This window comes from Buteo buteo, chromosome 20, assembly GCF_964188355.1.
Source record: "Buteo buteo chromosome 20, bButBut1.hap1.1, whole genome shotgun sequence".
In the NCBI taxonomy this organism is placed as follows: domain Eukaryota; kingdom Metazoa; phylum Chordata; class Aves; order Accipitriformes; family Accipitridae; genus Buteo; species Buteo buteo.
In genome coordinates, this window is record NC_134190.1 from 17,468,685 (window position 1) to 17,486,918 (window position 18,234).

At 38.6% G+C, this 18,234-nt stretch overlaps 1 protein-coding gene across 3 annotated transcripts in view; it reads right to left on the reverse strand.

The window, feature by feature from the left end:
- Window positions 1-485: 485 nt before the first annotated feature.
- Window positions 486-18,234, reverse strand: part of LOC142042498 (cadherin-6) — a 47,358-nt gene continuing 29,609 nt past the window's right edge. For 2 of the 3 annotated variants that reach the window (XM_075052486.1, XM_075052484.1), the window contains 7 exons: window positions 17,833-18,020; window positions 16,128-16,381; window positions 10,127-10,263; window positions 5,414-5,535; window positions 4,493-4,610; window positions 4,155-4,406; window positions 486-1,248 (listed from right to left, as the gene is read on the reverse strand). In XM_075052486.1, coding sequence (XP_074908587.1) covers window positions 758-1,248; window positions 4,155-4,406; window positions 4,493-4,610; window positions 5,414-5,535; window positions 10,127-10,263; window positions 16,128-16,381; window positions 17,833-18,020 — 1,562 coding nt within the window. In that variant the 3' untranslated portion in view covers window positions 486-757. The remainder of the gene's footprint in view (window positions 1,249-4,154; window positions 4,407-4,492; window positions 4,611-5,413; window positions 5,536-10,126; window positions 10,264-16,127; window positions 16,382-17,832; window positions 18,021-18,234) is intronic. The other variant, XM_075052485.1, reaches the window with a different exon arrangement.

An 18,234-nucleotide genomic window follows, 5' to 3' on the forward strand; every position in this document is an offset into this window, starting at 1 on the left:
ATTGGATACTCGGGCTACTGACCACACACACATGCACGCACACACATCTCTCCAGCAATGCTAGGTCAGAAGAATATATACATAGCAGTCAATGAACTATATATATATATGTATGTTAGTATGATTCAGTGCATTGGGGGCAATGGTGAGTTCTAGAAAAACACTTAGGTTTAAATGACCGTTGGCCTTTCTACCCTCCTCATGAGTAAAATACATGTTTGATGTTTTTTCTCAGCTTACTCTACTTGTATAATAAACCTCCATTCCATCACCACTACTTTTGACTATAATACATAGGGTAAACTAGGGTACCTCATTACATTGGGATGTGCAATACACAATCGGCAGAGCAGTCGTCTGAGCTGAATAGTCCAAATACAAGTAAAAAGAGCAAGTGAGCTTAAACAGTAATATACTCCAATTTACAATATAAGCAGAACAAGTAAAAATATTGCTCCCCATCTGATCCTTTTTTTCCCCTCCCCTACTGCCGTGCCTGTAAGATTGGCTTGGTAAACTGGATGCACTAAAAAATAAGAATTTTGCCTCTTGGAAGCTCATAAAATGACGCTAGAAAAAGTTTTCTGATGGCTGAGCCACACAGACTGCAGTCATTAGACAATTTGAACGGGTAGAACAGAGAACCCCTTCACACAGCTGTGGAGAAATAGAAAGAAATAGCCACTTCACATATCTTAATGCTGTTTCTGAAAATGAGGAAGGGAAACAAAAAAGGAAAAAAAAAAAAGGCAACATATTAAGAGTCTTTGTCACTGTCCATTGCGCCATACATATCTGCCAGCTTTTTAAACCGAGGCCCCCAGTCACTGAGGTAATCGTAGTCCTGATCTCCGTCCGTAGTCACCGACTCCAAGGAGCTGAGGGACTCGGCCACAGAACCATTACCTTCGTACGCGTAGGTTGCTAACGAGTCATACGGGGGTGCCGTTGGGTCTGTATCGTTTTCCTTTAACCTTTGGTTAATGAAATCTCTGACATCCGTGTTATCTCGCGCTGTTGCAGTCCGCCGTGGCATAAAAAGTGTTTCGGGCACAATGTCTCTGCGTAATTTATTATCGTCTATGGCTTCGGGATTCCTCAGCGTGCCAATATCAAATGCCTGGGTGTCTTCCTCTCCACCACCTTCATCATTATAACTGACAATGTTGTCTCTGATGTCTTCTTTGGAAATAATCAAAGGCTCTTTTTTCCGCTGCCGTCTCAGTGCTGTAAACAGCACCACTGTAACTGGAAACAAAAAATAACAGGGGAAGCGAAAGGGAAAGATTAATCCCTAACTCCATTAAAACCCAGAAGAAATGCTGCAACTCCGCTCGAATTCAAAGTCTTAAAAGATGTTTTGCAAACCTGCAAATGTGCACATCAGGTTTTCAGGCTGTGCTTGCTCTGCCTGTGAGTACCTTGGGAGATGAAATGGCATGGATATGCACAACGAGAAAGGAGATGTCAAGCTTGTAAGAAGCCAAGTGGAGCGTCTTTTTGTCAGTAGGCACATTTTCACCCAGAGTCATATGGCAATTTTGTTGCCTTGAGAACAGAACTAGCTTCATGAGAGTTGGGAAGGAAGAAATGCTTTCTCCAAAATAAGTAACATCAGATGTTATTTACCTTGAACTCCTGGGATGAGATGCAACTTGTGCTATGGACAAGGCTAGTATCTACTGGGCTATGACAAAAAGTTAGCAAAGCTACATTTCAAGATAAGTAAATCTATTCTCCTCTGGAAAAAAAGCTTGGAGTATGGAGTGGATTTTCAGCCAGCACAAGGTCCAAGTTTTATTAACTCCCCTGGCATGTTTTTACAATGTACGTCACCTTAAAATAGTACAGGGTTTAAGTGTTAGACTGATGAGATATGGTAATGGTATTTTTTAATCTGCCAAAGGCATGAGATTTCTCAAACAGATATTTTAAGCCTTTTGTTCTAAAGTGTGTGTGTGTGTTTACATATATTTTTCATTTATTTGGAGGGCAGGAACTCTTTCCAAGGCCCTGATCCAAATTTTAATATTTTATAATGGTCACCAGTACTGTTGAAGAAGTGAGCACAGAGGGTGGAAAGGGATATGTTCAACACTTTATTTCCTTTTGAAGCTAATTTCAGATTTCTTAGCTGGATTCTACCTTAAGATGGCAAACTGTTGAATATTTACAAATGAACAGCAATCACAGCTGAGTGATGATTCTTTGTGCTGCTGTGCAAAAATGCAGTAAAAGAGAATTCTCTTCCTTAAGAGCATAAAGCTGTGCCACTATATGGGAGGACTGGGGGAAGGTCTATGTGAGAGAACAGAGATAGCTGGAGAAAATTTTGGAGAACTTGAAAGACACAGTGATGATTTTGAATGGGCTTCCAGAAGAGCAACCGGTAGAACGATCTGAGAAAGCATAGGGATGATAGTTTTTACATTGAAGGGTTGCTGAAGTATCTCATTAACAAAAAAGGTGTTACACAGAACATGCAAGGATGAGACTTTGATAATTATGTCACATCTCTGATACTTGGATTTTCTTATTTTGTGCTGAACTTGCAAGCAAAAAAAACCATTAGAAGTTATATGTTAAAGTACATCACCTTTATTTGCATGTCAGTTTTTAGCAGTATCTGAGGCCTCCTGATAAGCTGCTAGACTTACTCAAACTGCAAATAAACTTAGTAATTTACAGGCACTTTTTGTTGTTGCTAAACTTTAAGTTGTGGTTCAGGGCTGCCCAGAGTATTGTTTTTCACTCAGTAGTGGTTGCACATGCAAACCCTGCAACCAGCCTGAAAATAGAAATTTATATAGCTGAGTTAATTGAAAATCTGCTTATGGTGCATGGTGGCGTGAGCAGTAATTGACATAAAGTGCTGCTTAGCACACAGAATCAATTATTTTCGATTGACATAAAACAGGAAATCGTTTAATGTCAGATTGATATTAATGAGCACAGTTGTACTAACGAGTACAAGACTACCTGCAGCATTAGATTTCTTTTTCTGGTAAGGAGCTTGATACAAAGTGAGCTCAACCCTTAGAGGCAATGATACCATGTTTTGAAAAATGAATTTAATGGTAAATTAACGGTAAGATTGTTATTGTGGGAATCTTTTCTGAAAATGGGATAGTACTTACTTGGGCAAGCCATGACTATATTGTTGAAGTCTGAGAATCACCACATGGTCTTTGACTCATCACTGGAGAGGGAAATTTTGTTAATAGTAAAGATCAGGATGAATCCGCAGTGGTGATGAGCATGTCCAAGGAAATTACGAGTATGGTAGAAAGAAGTGGAATCACTGAGGGAACATTTTCTCCTGTTTGACTCTACTGCTATAAAATTGGTCTGACTCCTGTCTTTCCTGGCCAGACACTAAAGGTGTCTCCCCGAGAGCTGCCCGTGTTGTATTGTACACTTCTCCCCAGATGAATAGATTATGGCTAATGGCCGAGGGACTGATGGGCTCTGTTTGCTGTACAAGAGGGGTGGTACCTGAGTGACAGGAATGTGAGACGTGTTGCAAGCTGTCCTTATTTTTATATAAAAAAAAATGTTGACCACCTGTAAGTGCTTTAGCCAGAGATCTCTACATCCTCCACACTCAGGATCCAACCTCTTCATGTTCACAGGTGCCTGAAAGAGAGAACCCTGCAGCTTTTGAGAGAGTGCTTTACTACCCGGACCATTTCAACTTCCTTTTCCAGCAGAATGGAAGCACCGAGACTTGCTTCTCCTCAGTTTAGACACAGGAAGTTAATTGTTTAAAACTAAGTTACCTGGCCTCCTTCTACGGTCAACAGAAAGAGATGGACACCTGCAGAAGGTGCTTAGTCTGGTCCACCCCAGATACCAGTAAGGGGATGGGATGATGAATCCCCACTCTACAGGTGCCTGTCTCTTTCCATTGACCAGAGGGTGCAGCCCAGCTGTGTCCTCTTGCTTGGCCATTACTAACTTCTAGATAACTAGATTAGATAGGATGTGTTCTATACAACCATATCTGTAGCAGCCCTCAGGGGAAGAAACACAATAATATAAATGGAGGATAAGACAAGGATGTCTTTGCTTTGCTCTTGTCCTAGCCTTGGTATAATCACTTGTAGAAAAGCAGAATAACCATGAAAGGAACAAAATGCTTCTGAGCTACTTACCAAGTAATATAATGATACAGAGGAGAATGGCAATAAGAGCCCCAGTGCTAAGACCAGTAGGATGAATCAAGGCTTCTGCATTACAGGACAGCATCTTTCCTCGATGGTCACAAGCACATACTCGAATAGTCACCGTTTCAGTGCTGCTCTGGATAGGATAGTCATTGTCTGATATTACCACTGGCAAGAAGTAGGTACTCATTTCATGCCGGTTATATCTGGTTTTTCGGGTGAAAATCCCTGCTGTGTTGTCTGGAAACACAAAGCATGCATCAAATCTTCATCTGAAGACTGAAACAAGGATGAGATAATAAAGAAAAGTCTTCCTAGAAATTCACCTCTGTTGTCCTGTAGTGTAAAGTTTGAGCTGCTGGCTGCCTCGGGAGCTAAGGAGAATGAAAACTGATGTCCACTGTAAGAGTCATCTTTATCAACAGCACTTAATGTTTGTATCAGCTGAAACAACAAGAACAAAATTATCTTCAAAGTCAGTGGACCTTATGCTTATTTATGTACTCTAGGATTGTAAAGCAATCTTATTGTATTATTTTTTTCCTTCTGCTTTAAGGCAGCTGCTGCTGCTATGGTGAGGTAAAGAAAAGTGGTCTGTGTGCTGGTGATGCTGTTTAGGATCACCATGCTATTGTGTCCTGTACCATCAGCCAGTAACACAATGAATTTGAAAGTTGGCAGGAAAATCATGTTGAATTCAAGAGCAGGCTTGGGTTGATGCCACTCCAAATGGGTAGGAAACCTTTATATGTGACAAGCAATAGAGATGAAAAAGGTAAGACAGTCCAAGCTGTATATTTATCTACCCAAATCTCATGTCACAGGAGTTGTTTGGCTGAACCTTCCAAATTATCTGCTACTTTGAACCATTTAGTAATAGGACCGGTAGAGTGAGAGTTATCTGGCAGAGAATAGTTATATCACAGACAGGACCTGTAACAGTTATGGACCTGAAATTGTTTTTGAAGGAGACAGTGGAGGTGCCTGAATAAAGCAGAGAATCACAGAATAAAAATGAGTCAGGGATAACAAGGTGCAGTACAGAAAACAACAGTCTAAAACATACTGACACGTTAGCTGAAAGAATACTAAGTGTAATCAGGTACTATGCAGCCACTGTTTAGTTTAATTTTGCAAAACTGACAGTTTGATGCAATGCAAAGTATACCTCTTGATGAGGTGATGCAAGAGTAACAGCAAAGCTCAATTAATTTGGAGTATTTTCTTAGTACAAGCAGACAACACACCTGTTCTGCCTTCGCATTTTCACAGACGAAGGTCTCGTAAAACATGGCAAACTCTGGAGCATTGTCATTTACATCCAAAACCTTAATGAACACTGGGACACGGCTGCTTTGTTTTGGGTTGTCTGAAATGATAAAACCAGAAAGAATAGAGATTTTATTTAGCCCAGCTACTGACTCAGTGCAGGAGAAGGAACAGACAGACTTAGGGGGTCATTGCCTTAATTCTTCTCATTCACAACACTCCGCTTATATTGTGTTGATTTCTGGGGAATGCGTTATGGGGTGAATTCCACAAAATCCTGCTGTGTTATCACTACTCTGATTCTGTGTAAGCTAGACAGTTAAGATTGGGTAGGAATCCAGGATTTACACATTCCTTTGAACACTCCAAGTATGATTATGAATGTATGCATGATATATATATAAATATAGTACTGGAATTAAATTTAATCTATTTATTAGCCTAACTGATACAGTTTGGTGGCAACAAAGTTTCTAGAACATAATCCTTTCCTTAACTCTGAAACAGGAAGACTGAAGAGTCATGAATTTGGGATTGAGTGGGTTTTTTTCCTCTCCACCTGTTATATATAATATTCTGTCTCCTACAAACCTCATGACAGAGTTCCTTAGGCTACCATGATTACCATTATGCTATATAAATAGTAACTGAGGCTGTGATCACAGATATTTTATAATCTGTTGTGAATTGATTTGGCTGATATTCCAGAGTTAACACTAAAATGTACCAGTTGAAGAATATAAGCGTTCTGTAGAATCTGCAGACCCCCATATGTGAACATGGTTTTCTCCCTATAGGGACTGTACGGTGCCAAGAGATTGAATTTGACAAGGATATTCCTGAGCATAAAATACTGATGAAACTATTGTCATCTTTCTAGATAAAAATAAAAACATTTGGAAATGCACCACATTTTATAGATCCTTCCTTTTCCTGTTGCACTATTGGTCCTGTTGGACCATTCCTTTTCCTGTTGGGGGAGACAGGCTTTAGTCATGAAGATACACAAAATAAATAAGAAAGAAAGGCAACAGGCATCAACCTTGTCTAGGACCCATGAACAGTGAAATAGGCAAGATTCAGAGGCAAAAAGTCACATCATAACAACCACTGACTCCTAAAAGGCACAAGATCTGCCCCCAAACTAATTTGTCATCACCAACCAAGAGGAAACCAAGAGACATTGCCAGGATGTGATCTGTGCTCCCTATCGCACAAAAAATTATCTAGGCCAGGTCATGCAGACCTACCCACCTCAGTGCCTGGGAGTATGTGGGTGTGGGAATGTGAGAGAGTAAAATCTATGAGGGAATGTGTGTGATTGAAATTAGTTTCATTTAAAATAAATACCTTCCCTCTCCCCTTCATGAGGGCTCACGCTGAGTTTTGCTACGTTAACATCCTACCCATGTTAATATAATTTATTAATGCATTTTAATCTATGATACAAGTGGAAAAAAAAGTGCAATAAAATATAGAAGGTCTAAGACTCTGTATGCTTCTACAAGCATTCATTATAGTAGGTTGTTGAGTTAGGCTTTAATAAAAGTCCTATTACTATGTTTATCATACTTTTATAAATTTGAAAATGCCTTCTCCAAAATTGGCACTGTATATTTGTATTACAGAGTTCAGTCATTTGGACAAAATATTGTGCTTTAAAGCTCCACAGCCCCATTGAAGTTAATATGATTCCATTAGGCATAAATCACTTTCTAATACGAACCATAGGGCTAAATTCATTCAATGTCTAAAATAACAGTTTATGTATAATATAGACTATGCTGAATTCTATGCTAAAATACATCAACACAAATGTTGAATTTTTATAATAGGCAGAAATCAAAGGTACTTGTTTGAAGTCACAGGACTATTGGCAAGACTATTTTATAAGGGCATACCTTTCTAACAAATACATTCAAACATATTGGCAAATGTATTTCTTCTCCTCTCAAGAATTACGATTGTTTTCTTTCCTGCTTTTTGAACCATGAACTACGTATTTTCATTTTACTTCTAGGTGCTTAAGATTCTCATGATGTAAAATAATACTGTAATAAATAGAAGCTTCATAAAAAATCTATGGACGTGGGCCTTTTTTCTGATTTAATGGAAATGTAAGTCAAAATATATGTATACGTCTTTGAGTCTTTTTTTGTCATCTTTCAAATTATTTTTGCAAACTAATGGGTGTAGGTTAATTTGTTTGCATTATACTTTAATTACTGCTGGGCTTCATCTCCAAAACCAGCTCCACAGACTCAACAAACTGCTTAAATTTACTCATCTCTATAGCTGTGTGTTTTCTGTTTAGCCAGCAACCAAACTGTTGAAGTGTTTTTTTTTCTGAATACAGCCTCAAAGTCCTGCCAATATTTGATTTTACCCTTAAGTAATAAGTAAAGAATATTTAAAAATACTCTGGGAATTCTCTCTGGTAAATCGGCTGTAATTCTGCAGCTGTGAATCACTAGCCCTCTGTACTCAGTTTTATTGCCAGTTTGCCTTCTGACTATAGCAGATGTACTGACCTAGTGTTTCACTATTTGTCTGCAATATTCACAGAATGATTCTCCAGGCTGCTGAGCAACTGCAGCTCATACTGTTGAAAAAGAAGAACATTAAAAAATGGAGCTATCTACGCTTACTGACAATTCTAGACAATTAAAGGCAAAACAACTTGCATATTTTCATTTTCTTTTCTACTGTAAAATGAAATCAAGAACAGTCATCTCTGAAAGGTGTTTTTCTTTATGACTTTATATTTTTTTTAAACTTTTTTTATATCAAAGGCAGCACCCATCCACCTAAACACACATCCTGCCTGTAACTTGACTGGATATTTCTTTTAGATTACTTCAGTGAAATATACCTGGAGTTTGATGTGATGGTATGTCACTGAGAGCAGTGATTAGCTGGAATTTAGTGGAATGGGACTTTAGCTAGCCTTGCTAGAAATTACCGGTTTCAGCTAGGAACATTAAGCAGTGGTGCTTTCCACTCTAGTCTCTTGAGACTAAAACTAGTGAGGCAGCCTGGATCAGACCAAGGCTTGTTTAAACAGTAGCTGCATTTCAAACATGAAAATTTCCTTTGGAAGGCATCTACCCCAGTTATGCCAAATTTGGTCTAGGCTCAGTGAAGCAGACCCTGGGAAGTAGCTTGTTGCAGCCTGGAAGGATTCAGACTTAAGAGGTATGGTAATTAAGACAGAAGCCTGTGTCAGACACAAAAGGTTTAGTTGAGAGGGTTTGGCCCACTAGAAGGTCTGTCCTTAGAGAAGGAGGCAAGGAACTAAAAGAGTATCTCTCATAGATGCTAAATTGGTTTTCAGACAGTATACAATTGTCTATACTGTATATTATTTCAGCTCTGCTGGGATCAATGCAAGTGTGCTTCCTAAATGTGCTTGCTATTCTTTCCTTTTTAGGTGTTTATTTTTCCCCTCCTCCTCTACCCAGGAGCTCAGTCTACAGTGTACAACTCTTGACCCTAGATCACTCCTTCAAAGACTTAACAGAAACACAAACACCCGACTAACAGTCAGCCAGAAGTCAGTTTTGTATGCTGAAACCACATACCTAGCGTTAAAAGGTGGAAACTTTCAAGAGAGGGAGAAAACTGTTAAGACACATCATTCCTGTAGGCTGTAGCCCACTAGTCTTTTGCATAACCCCATCTCCTTGCCTCAACAGCATTGTTTCACATCAGTTTTCAGTTTTAAAAAGACCTACAGAATAAAAAATTCTGGAGTCAAGTACTCCTTAGTTACACTCTTCTCACCATTCAGCAGCCAATTGAGCCATATACCCCTACACACAACGTAAGAAGGTAGAGCTTATATTGTCTCAGAATATGTTCATAAAAAAAAAAAGCCATTTAGCCTCTGAGTTGCCCAAAGACTTTTTGACAGTTATAGAACTGGTGTTCATATTAGATCTAGCTACCATTCTGCCACGCTTCTCTATCATAGGTACTGTGACTGCAAAACCAAATAGAATTGCATTCCCTAATATGTAAGCATGTCACATGCTTGCAGTTAATGTATTAAAATAAAGAGGATTGTTTATTAAGGCCATCTAGCATACACGTCCTTATCTAGATCCCCTGGCATTTCAGTTCCTAAAATCAACATGGCTAGTATTATCACAAGATTAGTTCTTCTGAGCAATCCTAAACTAAGTGACAGACTGATTTGTAACTATAGCTCATAATTCTGAAGGATGCAAAAGAGGTTAAAAATGGAAAACCTTAAAACTGTTTAAGATCTGGGCACCTAGCTCAGCCTAGCCACCTTAGTCTTACTTGAAAACATCCCGCCTGTGCTATATTCAGTCTGGATCAGACTGAATTCAGCCATGGAATGCAGTTTGGCTTTAAACTATCTTGCCTGCTGCATGCCAATTTCACAATTCAACAATCATGTTCAAAATTAAAAATGGCTGTTACTGATTAGAAAACACAGAATTGTTACTTTTCCTCCCTGCACAGCTAAGTTACCTCTTCACGAACTGTGTCCCTAGTAAACCCAAAACGGCAGACCACCTCTCGCAGAGTTTCCGCTTCTTCATTAGTATCGAGTGGACTATCCAATATAACCTGACATCTGTCCAGCCGTGCTTTCCACACGCTCAGCTAGAAGGCTAAATTCATTACATCAGGCATGGCAGTGGTATTTAGGTTTGACTTACTGATCTCTGCTGCTATTACTGTAATGTTGTGCCATAGCAGTGTTTCCCGGTCAAGGGGTTTTGAAGTGAATATCGAACCATTTCCTGAATTGATGTTGAATACTCTGTCCATATCAGTGTGTCGATCTACAGAGTACCTGCAAATACAGAGACAGGGGTTAGGCGAATGCTTTCCTTTTAATTTCTGTGTTCTTAAACCATTTTCTAAGACTAGACATCAAACAGCTAGTAAATGGGGTTGCCTTTTGTTTTCAGTGCAGGCTTCAGAGTCTTTATATATTCACACAAAGAGCTAGTTCTGAGCTACTGGATAATGACACATTGGAGGTTTGATTTAGAAGGTGGAGCATTGTCACTGAATAAATGAATTACTGCAGAATTTACATACCTCTGAGAATCATCAAAGCTTTGTTTTTAGTGAGAAATGTGAAGTCTGTGTCCTGAAAGATATGAAGTTTATTTTAAGGCTGAGTTGGCTTTCCCTTTATAAAACTCTCTTTTTATGGTTTGATATCTCAACTATTCCAAATAATTTCTGATATAAAATTTGACAGCTGGGGTGCATTTCTGCCTTTCACTTCCTGGCATTTAAAAAGACTGTCCCGTCCCCCCCAACAAGTCAGCATGGAACAGAGATTCATCATTCCACGGTACATATCACATAAAGGTTTGCTGTAATTCATTAAAACTAACATGCTCAGCCCTGCTTGATGGTATCTAGATGTGAAAACGCATGCTAACAAGCTCTGGAGGAGCTCAGAGTCTAAATACAGATTCAAATTTTCAATCTGAACTGAATCCAACTTTAAAAGCAGAACTCTCCAGTTCGTGGGAGAGGGTGCGACCACCCTGATCCAAATGCTGTGACTTGGTTTCATCTCTCAAGAAGAGCAAATTCTTGCATAAATTACAGAGGTTTTGATGGAAATGTCTCTGATGTTGCTAAAGCAAGAATGTAATTGCATGATTCTGCTCCTGTTTCAAGCCCGAACGTGTGCTGATGTACAGTCCAGGACAGAGCCTTAGGAAGCCCCGTGTGCTCCCTCGGTCTCCTTGCAGGCCACGTCAATGGAGACAAGGCAGCTACTGCTGTCCCTTGTGTCCAGACAAGGATAAAGATACGGCTGAGCTGGTATGCAGTCAGATGAAAACTGGGCCAGGAGAACGACTGGCAGAGTTTACTGGCACTACAGAACTGAGGGGAATGCGGAGGCTGAAGAAAAAGTTCCGTCCCCTGCTCTGCCCTAGGAGCAGCTGCGTGACATGTCCCTCATTCTGCACAGATTTCCCAGTGCCTGTGCAGTGTCTCTTAACTTCTGAGAAAGAACTTGCAGGGATAAAGGAAGGAACAGAGGAGTCCAGCTGAAACACATGATTCTGACAAAGGTTGAAAATTAACTAACTTGCTAATTACCTTGTAACTGCATTTTTTTTCTTCTTTGCAAGTAAAAAAATGGCATATAGTATCCACAGCAAATTAGGCAGGCCTTATTCTAAAGTAAGAATTTTAGCATAGCCCATCGTCCTAAATAAAACTATAGCAAGTATTAATTATTTGCACTAAATTGTTTTTCTTTTTCCACATTAAATTCCTATGGAAACAACCAAATGAGATTCAAAGGTACTGGCACAAAAAGCTAACCTTTTTCGGTAGGACTTGCATAGGCACACCATGCTAGTTTTTCAGGAGTTGATTTAGTTTTTATTTGCTGCTGTCACTTGACTAACAGTACCGTAGTTTCAGCTGCACAAAGTCAACTGCGGTGTCGCTAACCTAGTTCCTTTATACAGCATTATAACGTTACCATCAGCTTGAGAAGAGTGTGTGAGAAGGTAGGTAATAGGCAGCGCTGACTGATGGGACAGCTCCAGCAAGCTGTGTTGTTTTGTCCAAATCTAAATAGTACATGTGAATTTGATGACTTAGCTGAAATGTTTGATGGAAACAAGTTTATACAAACCAGTCTGACTCTCTTCTATTTTGACAAAGTAAGTATTTGATATGGTAAACATTTCATTTTAACTTTCAGTCATTCAGGCTTTTATATGATATTATGTTGGTATTTCGTGAATTCAATTATTTTTCAGATATTCTGTAGCTCATTTCCATATCTTTCAGCTGAAATACTTTGGTATTTCCATTTTGCAGTAAACCTAGATTTTGCATTCCTATTTGAAATGAAATATCAGGATTTTCCATAGATTAGCTGTTCCAGCCAACTGTAATAGTGTGTTTCAGGCTTTTATTCAGCAAGGTATTTAAGTAAGCAACTAGCTTTAGGCATGTGTTGTCCCTTCGTTTGTTTTTTTTCTTCAATTAAGCTTTCACTCATGCTTCATATTATGAATGGACTTAAAATATCTTAATGCATTAGCACATTTTAATGCCTTGGCATATTGTAATCTCAATCTTTACTTTTTAAAATTTCCCAAATTCAATCTGTGGTACAGTATCTGGAAGAAATGAAAAAAAAAAAAATGTTCTGGACTTTATCTGAGGTTACCAGAGCTGTAACATTGAGGACCTCTTCTTCAAGATATGAAGAATTTTAAAATATAAGGCCTTGTAAAACTGTATGTATATTCAGTCATTTGTACAGTGAAGAGTTAAACTCACAAAAAAAAAACCCCAAACCAACCAAAACCAAACAAAAAAAACCCTCAGAGAACAACTTCTTAATGAAAGGTTAATTTTATTTCTTCATATCCAAAAGAAAATACATACAAGGTCAATGCAGTTAAAGTATATTCTAATTATACCATTAACCCTGGTCTAGAATGATGATTTTAATAAGCTAGACTGTCACTTCTCTTTCTCAGTTTGTATAATCCAGTCTCTTTTGATCAAGGACTGTTAATTATGTTGAATTGGTGGTGATTCTGACTTATGGATCATAACCTAGTAAGAATTAAGCAGACAACATCAAACTAATTTTTACATTTATTTAATGAAATTACTGGTGTGTATTAGTCAGCTTTCAGGACTTCATCCCTTTCAAATCTTGAGGAATTGACAAGCTAGGAAGATAAAGGTATCTATGTAGATTCCAGTCTCTCCTTGTATATAACAGGAAGAAGGGGAGGGTGAAAGAGAGAATCTAACACATGCAAATATGTTGTCAGTAAAATACACAAACAAAATTAAGCCTTACATTTGTTTGCAGATCATTTTCATCTGGGATACTTTAGTAAATCAAATCACAGCAGGGAGACAGTTCCAGTGACTGATGAACTTCATTATGCCTCTGAGGAGTTACTATAGCAAAAAAACTCAACTAGCAATTTAAAAAGATCTGATGTACAATACAGCAGTGCCAGTTGCAGCATTATTTTTTTCAGTATGCAGCGGTTCATAATATTTCTGTTTAGATCAAACACAAGCAGAATGCAAAACTTTTTTTTTTATAACACAGCTGGACAGTGGAGTGTTACTCAAGAGTGTAGTAATGTCACTACACATGGATGCATATTCAAATATTGCCAAACATCTACTGGTGTAATTTTTTATTTTCTTAATGTCATGTCACAGCAAAGCTTATTTATAAGGGCTGGACTGGTGAAATGCTCTACCAATACACAGGTCATGAATGATTATGAAGTCTTACAACTAGGGCAGGTATCCGCTTCATATTTTGCTATTGCTTCATTGTCTTCTGATGTTCAGCAGCTTGCTGCCTAATGTAACCGCAAGTCAGGAAGATTTGTGGGTCAGGAAGGGATGTGTGTGTGAATTTTTCATAATGCATTTTCATAATGATATTGTGAAGGTTTCCTTTAATGGAAGATCAAAGGGGCTTTCATCTAACAGAGTTAGGGCTCAGTTTGTTTAAAAAGAGAAATCTTCCCTCAAGTAGAGGAGAAAATGGAAGGTTTTCATTGTAATATCAAGTGTCTAAAGATTTTATTTTTAACCGTCAAGAAAAATTGACAAGCAAGTGACAAGTCATATATATACAGTCTAATTGCATCTTCCCTGAAGCTGAGAGTGAAAATCTGATTTAGCATCTCTATTGCATGATGGAAAAAAAAAAAATCACCCTGTCAAAAAGATGCAGACTCAACCCATGCCCCTAAATTCTAGGAGATACCCAAGACATTAGCACCATAAAATTACGTTTATTGCAAGCTAACCTCTCTCAGGCTACTCTTCTCTTCTCTGCTGATTTCTTTCCCCTCTTACTGATTTTCATGTTTCTTCTCGCTGTGTTTATTTCTATTACTCTAACCTCTTCCTCATTTTTCTTTGTCTTCTCCTTTCACCTTGATTGTTGCATGCTATTAGAGTATAAAGGAGACAAGTTTTCTGCTGCACTGCATCAATTTTGACACCCCTGCTAGATTTTGCTCAATAATTATCTGATACTTTAATATGCAAAGTACCTATACTGTATTAAAGAACTGCCCTTTGAAAGATAGGTAAATTTTAGCACACACATTCAATTAACAGAAAAGAGCCAGTAGGCAGTACTCAACAATGAACAGCATAATCCCTATCCACTGTAAATCACTTGTAATTAGGAGCTGCCGCTGGTGCAAAATGCAAATGGTTGTAGTTATCACCACAGGAAAGCAGAGGGAAGCAGGGAAGTACTCCCTCACTCTCCAGTGCCATTAGATAGAAACAAGCAGTAGTTCATATGAAGACTGCAAGGGGCCTGGGTGTCACCCCAACCAATTTTTCATCTTCATGCTAGCGTGCCCATGAAGATATGCTATAGAAGGTATTCATGCTCTCCCTGGGCTTCACCAAAGTCAGCAAAACATTAAGTGGTTCTTTAAGTTATGATGCTCTGCTAGTCCAGAACACAATCTAATTGTTGCATGTCGTGATATAAATGAAAGCAATCCTTAATTAAAATTAGAAGGCTTAGTCTTGAACAAGAATTCACATGTAGGGCATTGCACGTAAACTGAAGACAGAGTGAGTTTCTGCCAGAAACATTTTAGATACAGTTTCTTCATCTAGGAAATTAAGATGATAATATTTACCCCTCTCACAAGATGAGCTGGGAGCTTAAAATTTACTCATGCCTCATAAACATTGTAAGATATCTTGATGAAAGATAGTTGTTTGCAGAAGTGCAAAGTATTGGTGGATTGGATTTTTATTAAACCTGCATTGTTCTATTTTGATCTTAAGACTACTATTGCATTTCCAAGGTGCCCAACCCAGAGACATGCTGAAAATTGACCTGGATTTAATATTGCTGTATTTTTCATTTCCTCCTCTTACTGCCTTGTCAGTAGCAATGAACTTTAATTAAAGCAAACAACTCTTTAAAAGTTCTTTTATACTCTATCCAATATGACTTAAGTACTCCAGTATGTTTTCAAATGTACTGAAACAATATACCTGCTAATTTACAAAAAATGAAAGCTTAGCTTTAGCTTCTCCAACCTTAACATTTCCTCCACTTCCTTTAAGACTAGTTTATTGATTCATGCCAAGTGTAATTTATGAAGTCCATGAGACTGATTTCTTATCTTATTAACCTTACACTGATACAAGTAAGATCAGAGTCTGTGTGAGCACATGAGCTGCTTTTAAGGCATTTCTACTTGCAGTTTAGAGAAGGTAAATGCGACCTCTGTTAAGTAGGTCTGGAGGGATGGGAGAAGAAAGGGCTGCTCAGTCAGCCCCTTGTCATATAGCCAAGAGGATGCACTGCACTGCACTGGAAAATCTTAAAGGTGGAAGGAGAACAGTAACATCTTCTTAGTGCTCTCTTTGCAGTAAATTCTTCCAGGGTAGAAGTAACCACAAACCTTAGTTACTGAAGAGGATAGGATATAATTCAAGATGCAAGGGCCATGCAAACACAATCACACATACCTAGATATGCTCAAGTGTGAGAGATCATTTACCATCTACAAGACTCCATATTTAAGCACACCTGAACAATTTCATTGTTACAAGTGGGGGTTTTGTGTGCTAACATGAAAAAAATCAAAATTAGAGCTGTAAAAAATTCACACACAACCTGAAATAGTCTATGCTTACTTGACAGGGTTCTTGGCAGCATCTGGATCCTGAGCAGTTACTGTTCCTATCACACTGTTTATTGGAACATCTTCTTTCACTTCCATTATGTATGCTGGTCTGCTGAACACAGGGGGTTCATCTACATCCTCCACCTGAATTCTGACTGTAGCTGAGTCCTTGAATGGGCCCAGGTAGAGGAATCGAGGGTCCACATGAGTATTGGTAGCTTCCACTTTCAGAATATACAGGTTTTTATTTTCGAAATCCAATGCCTGGGAAGAGGAAAAAAAGAGTTTGAGAGGTCTGTGAGGATTGCTGTGGCTTGCAGCCAGATGAGCCAAATGAGTAAGGGGATGTCATGGAAAGGCCTGTGCTAGGTAACAGGCGGCTGAACTGGAATTAAAGTGCCAGCAAAAAGGACAAAGACAGGACTCTGTGCCACTGGTGATACAGTATAGAAAAAACACTTTTTCAGAGAATTCTATGCCTGGAACTCCTAAACATCAATTAATCTTTCCTTCTCAAATAGTCTTAACTCCTCATGCCTTTTATTCTGTCATTTTTGGCATTTTGATCTTTTCCTATCTACTTCTTGCCCCTAAGCACCTCACGCTAAAGGGGGGAAGATTTTCTAGGAGCTGCTTGTTTAAATATTGGCATTCCATCACTGAAATGAAACACTGTGACATCTAGTGCCTGGACATCCAGGACCACCCATCAAGGAAAACATTATTTTATGATAGGCTATGACTATATCACACTCTTTTAAAAGTATGAAGAAGCAGCATTTAGCGACTTGTTACAGTACTTAGAGAAACGTGGGGAGAGAGTAGTCACCCCATTTTTCCATTATGTTGTAGAAGATTCACAGCTTCTGTCAGCAACAGACAGAAATGCAAACAGAGTTAGACTGATATCATAATCAGCCCCTGGCAGGCATCTCCTAAAAAACAAGTAATGACAGGTGTCGTACTGATATCAACAAGCAAGTGCATGTTCGGAAAATCTACACAATGTCTATCTAGTGGTGACTGAACTTGAACTGATGGAGGATGATATCTGTAACCTTATCAAGCTTGCCTGATAACCCACTGTAAACAATATTTCTCAAACCTTTTCTGACAGCCAATGTGCAACCTAGTAGATGATGTCCATTGTAATCCAGCAAGGCACTGTGATTTTTTTTCTAAAGCAAAAGCACGCTGATGGATTTATTAATTAGTTTTACAAAATGTGATTCAAAAGAAATTTGTCTATCTACTTTAATGCTTTACAGCTATACAATTCAACACCTTCTGATAGTGCAAAACAGGCAATGTCATACTTATTATTTCTGTGGTCTTAACACAGCACCTTCTAGTAACTGGGCAAATCCCGTAAGCATCACAGGGAGAAAATCAGAGTTGGATGGTGGTGACTCCTTGAGTTATTCTGCAGATATGTTCAGACTGTAGAATTTTTTTCTCAGCTCTATCCCATTCCCTAGGTTATTTACTCTCTCAGGTCCTTCAAAGTATGTGCATTGGTTTAGTAAAGGAAGGTATAAGAGGAAGGATTCCAATTGCTTGTATAAAAGAAACTTTACATAGGTAATGTAGAGATTCCTAATAGATAGCATTCAAATTAATAAACAACACACGTTGCACTAAAAGTGGAAAACAAATATGTGCTAGATAAAGTATTGAGTGGTATTTCAGAGGCTGGAATTAAGTGTTTTGTGTACCTTTTTGACAGTTATAATTCCTTCCTGTGTGTCCTTGTCTGTGGTAATTCCAAACATGTCATATCCATCCCCCTCAGTGATGCTGTATTCAATCTCTGCATTTTCATCCACGTCAGCATCATTAGCTTTTATCCTGCCAACTGGTGAGTCAGGTGGCGTAGACTCAGGAGCTCTGAACTGGTATGTGCCTACAGCAGACAGAGAAGGAAATTTTGTCAGTCGGTCTCATGGTACTTTGGACACCAGCTCTCATCCTGCTGTCCAGGCTGGGCATGCACAGATGAGTTAGCAAGTCGCTATGTCTTCAGGCCTTCTAGGCAACAGCCTTCAGCTTCTGCCTTACTTTCATGTGGATAAAAGTAAATAATTTTTCTATCTATTTTCTAGTATGAAGGATGGACT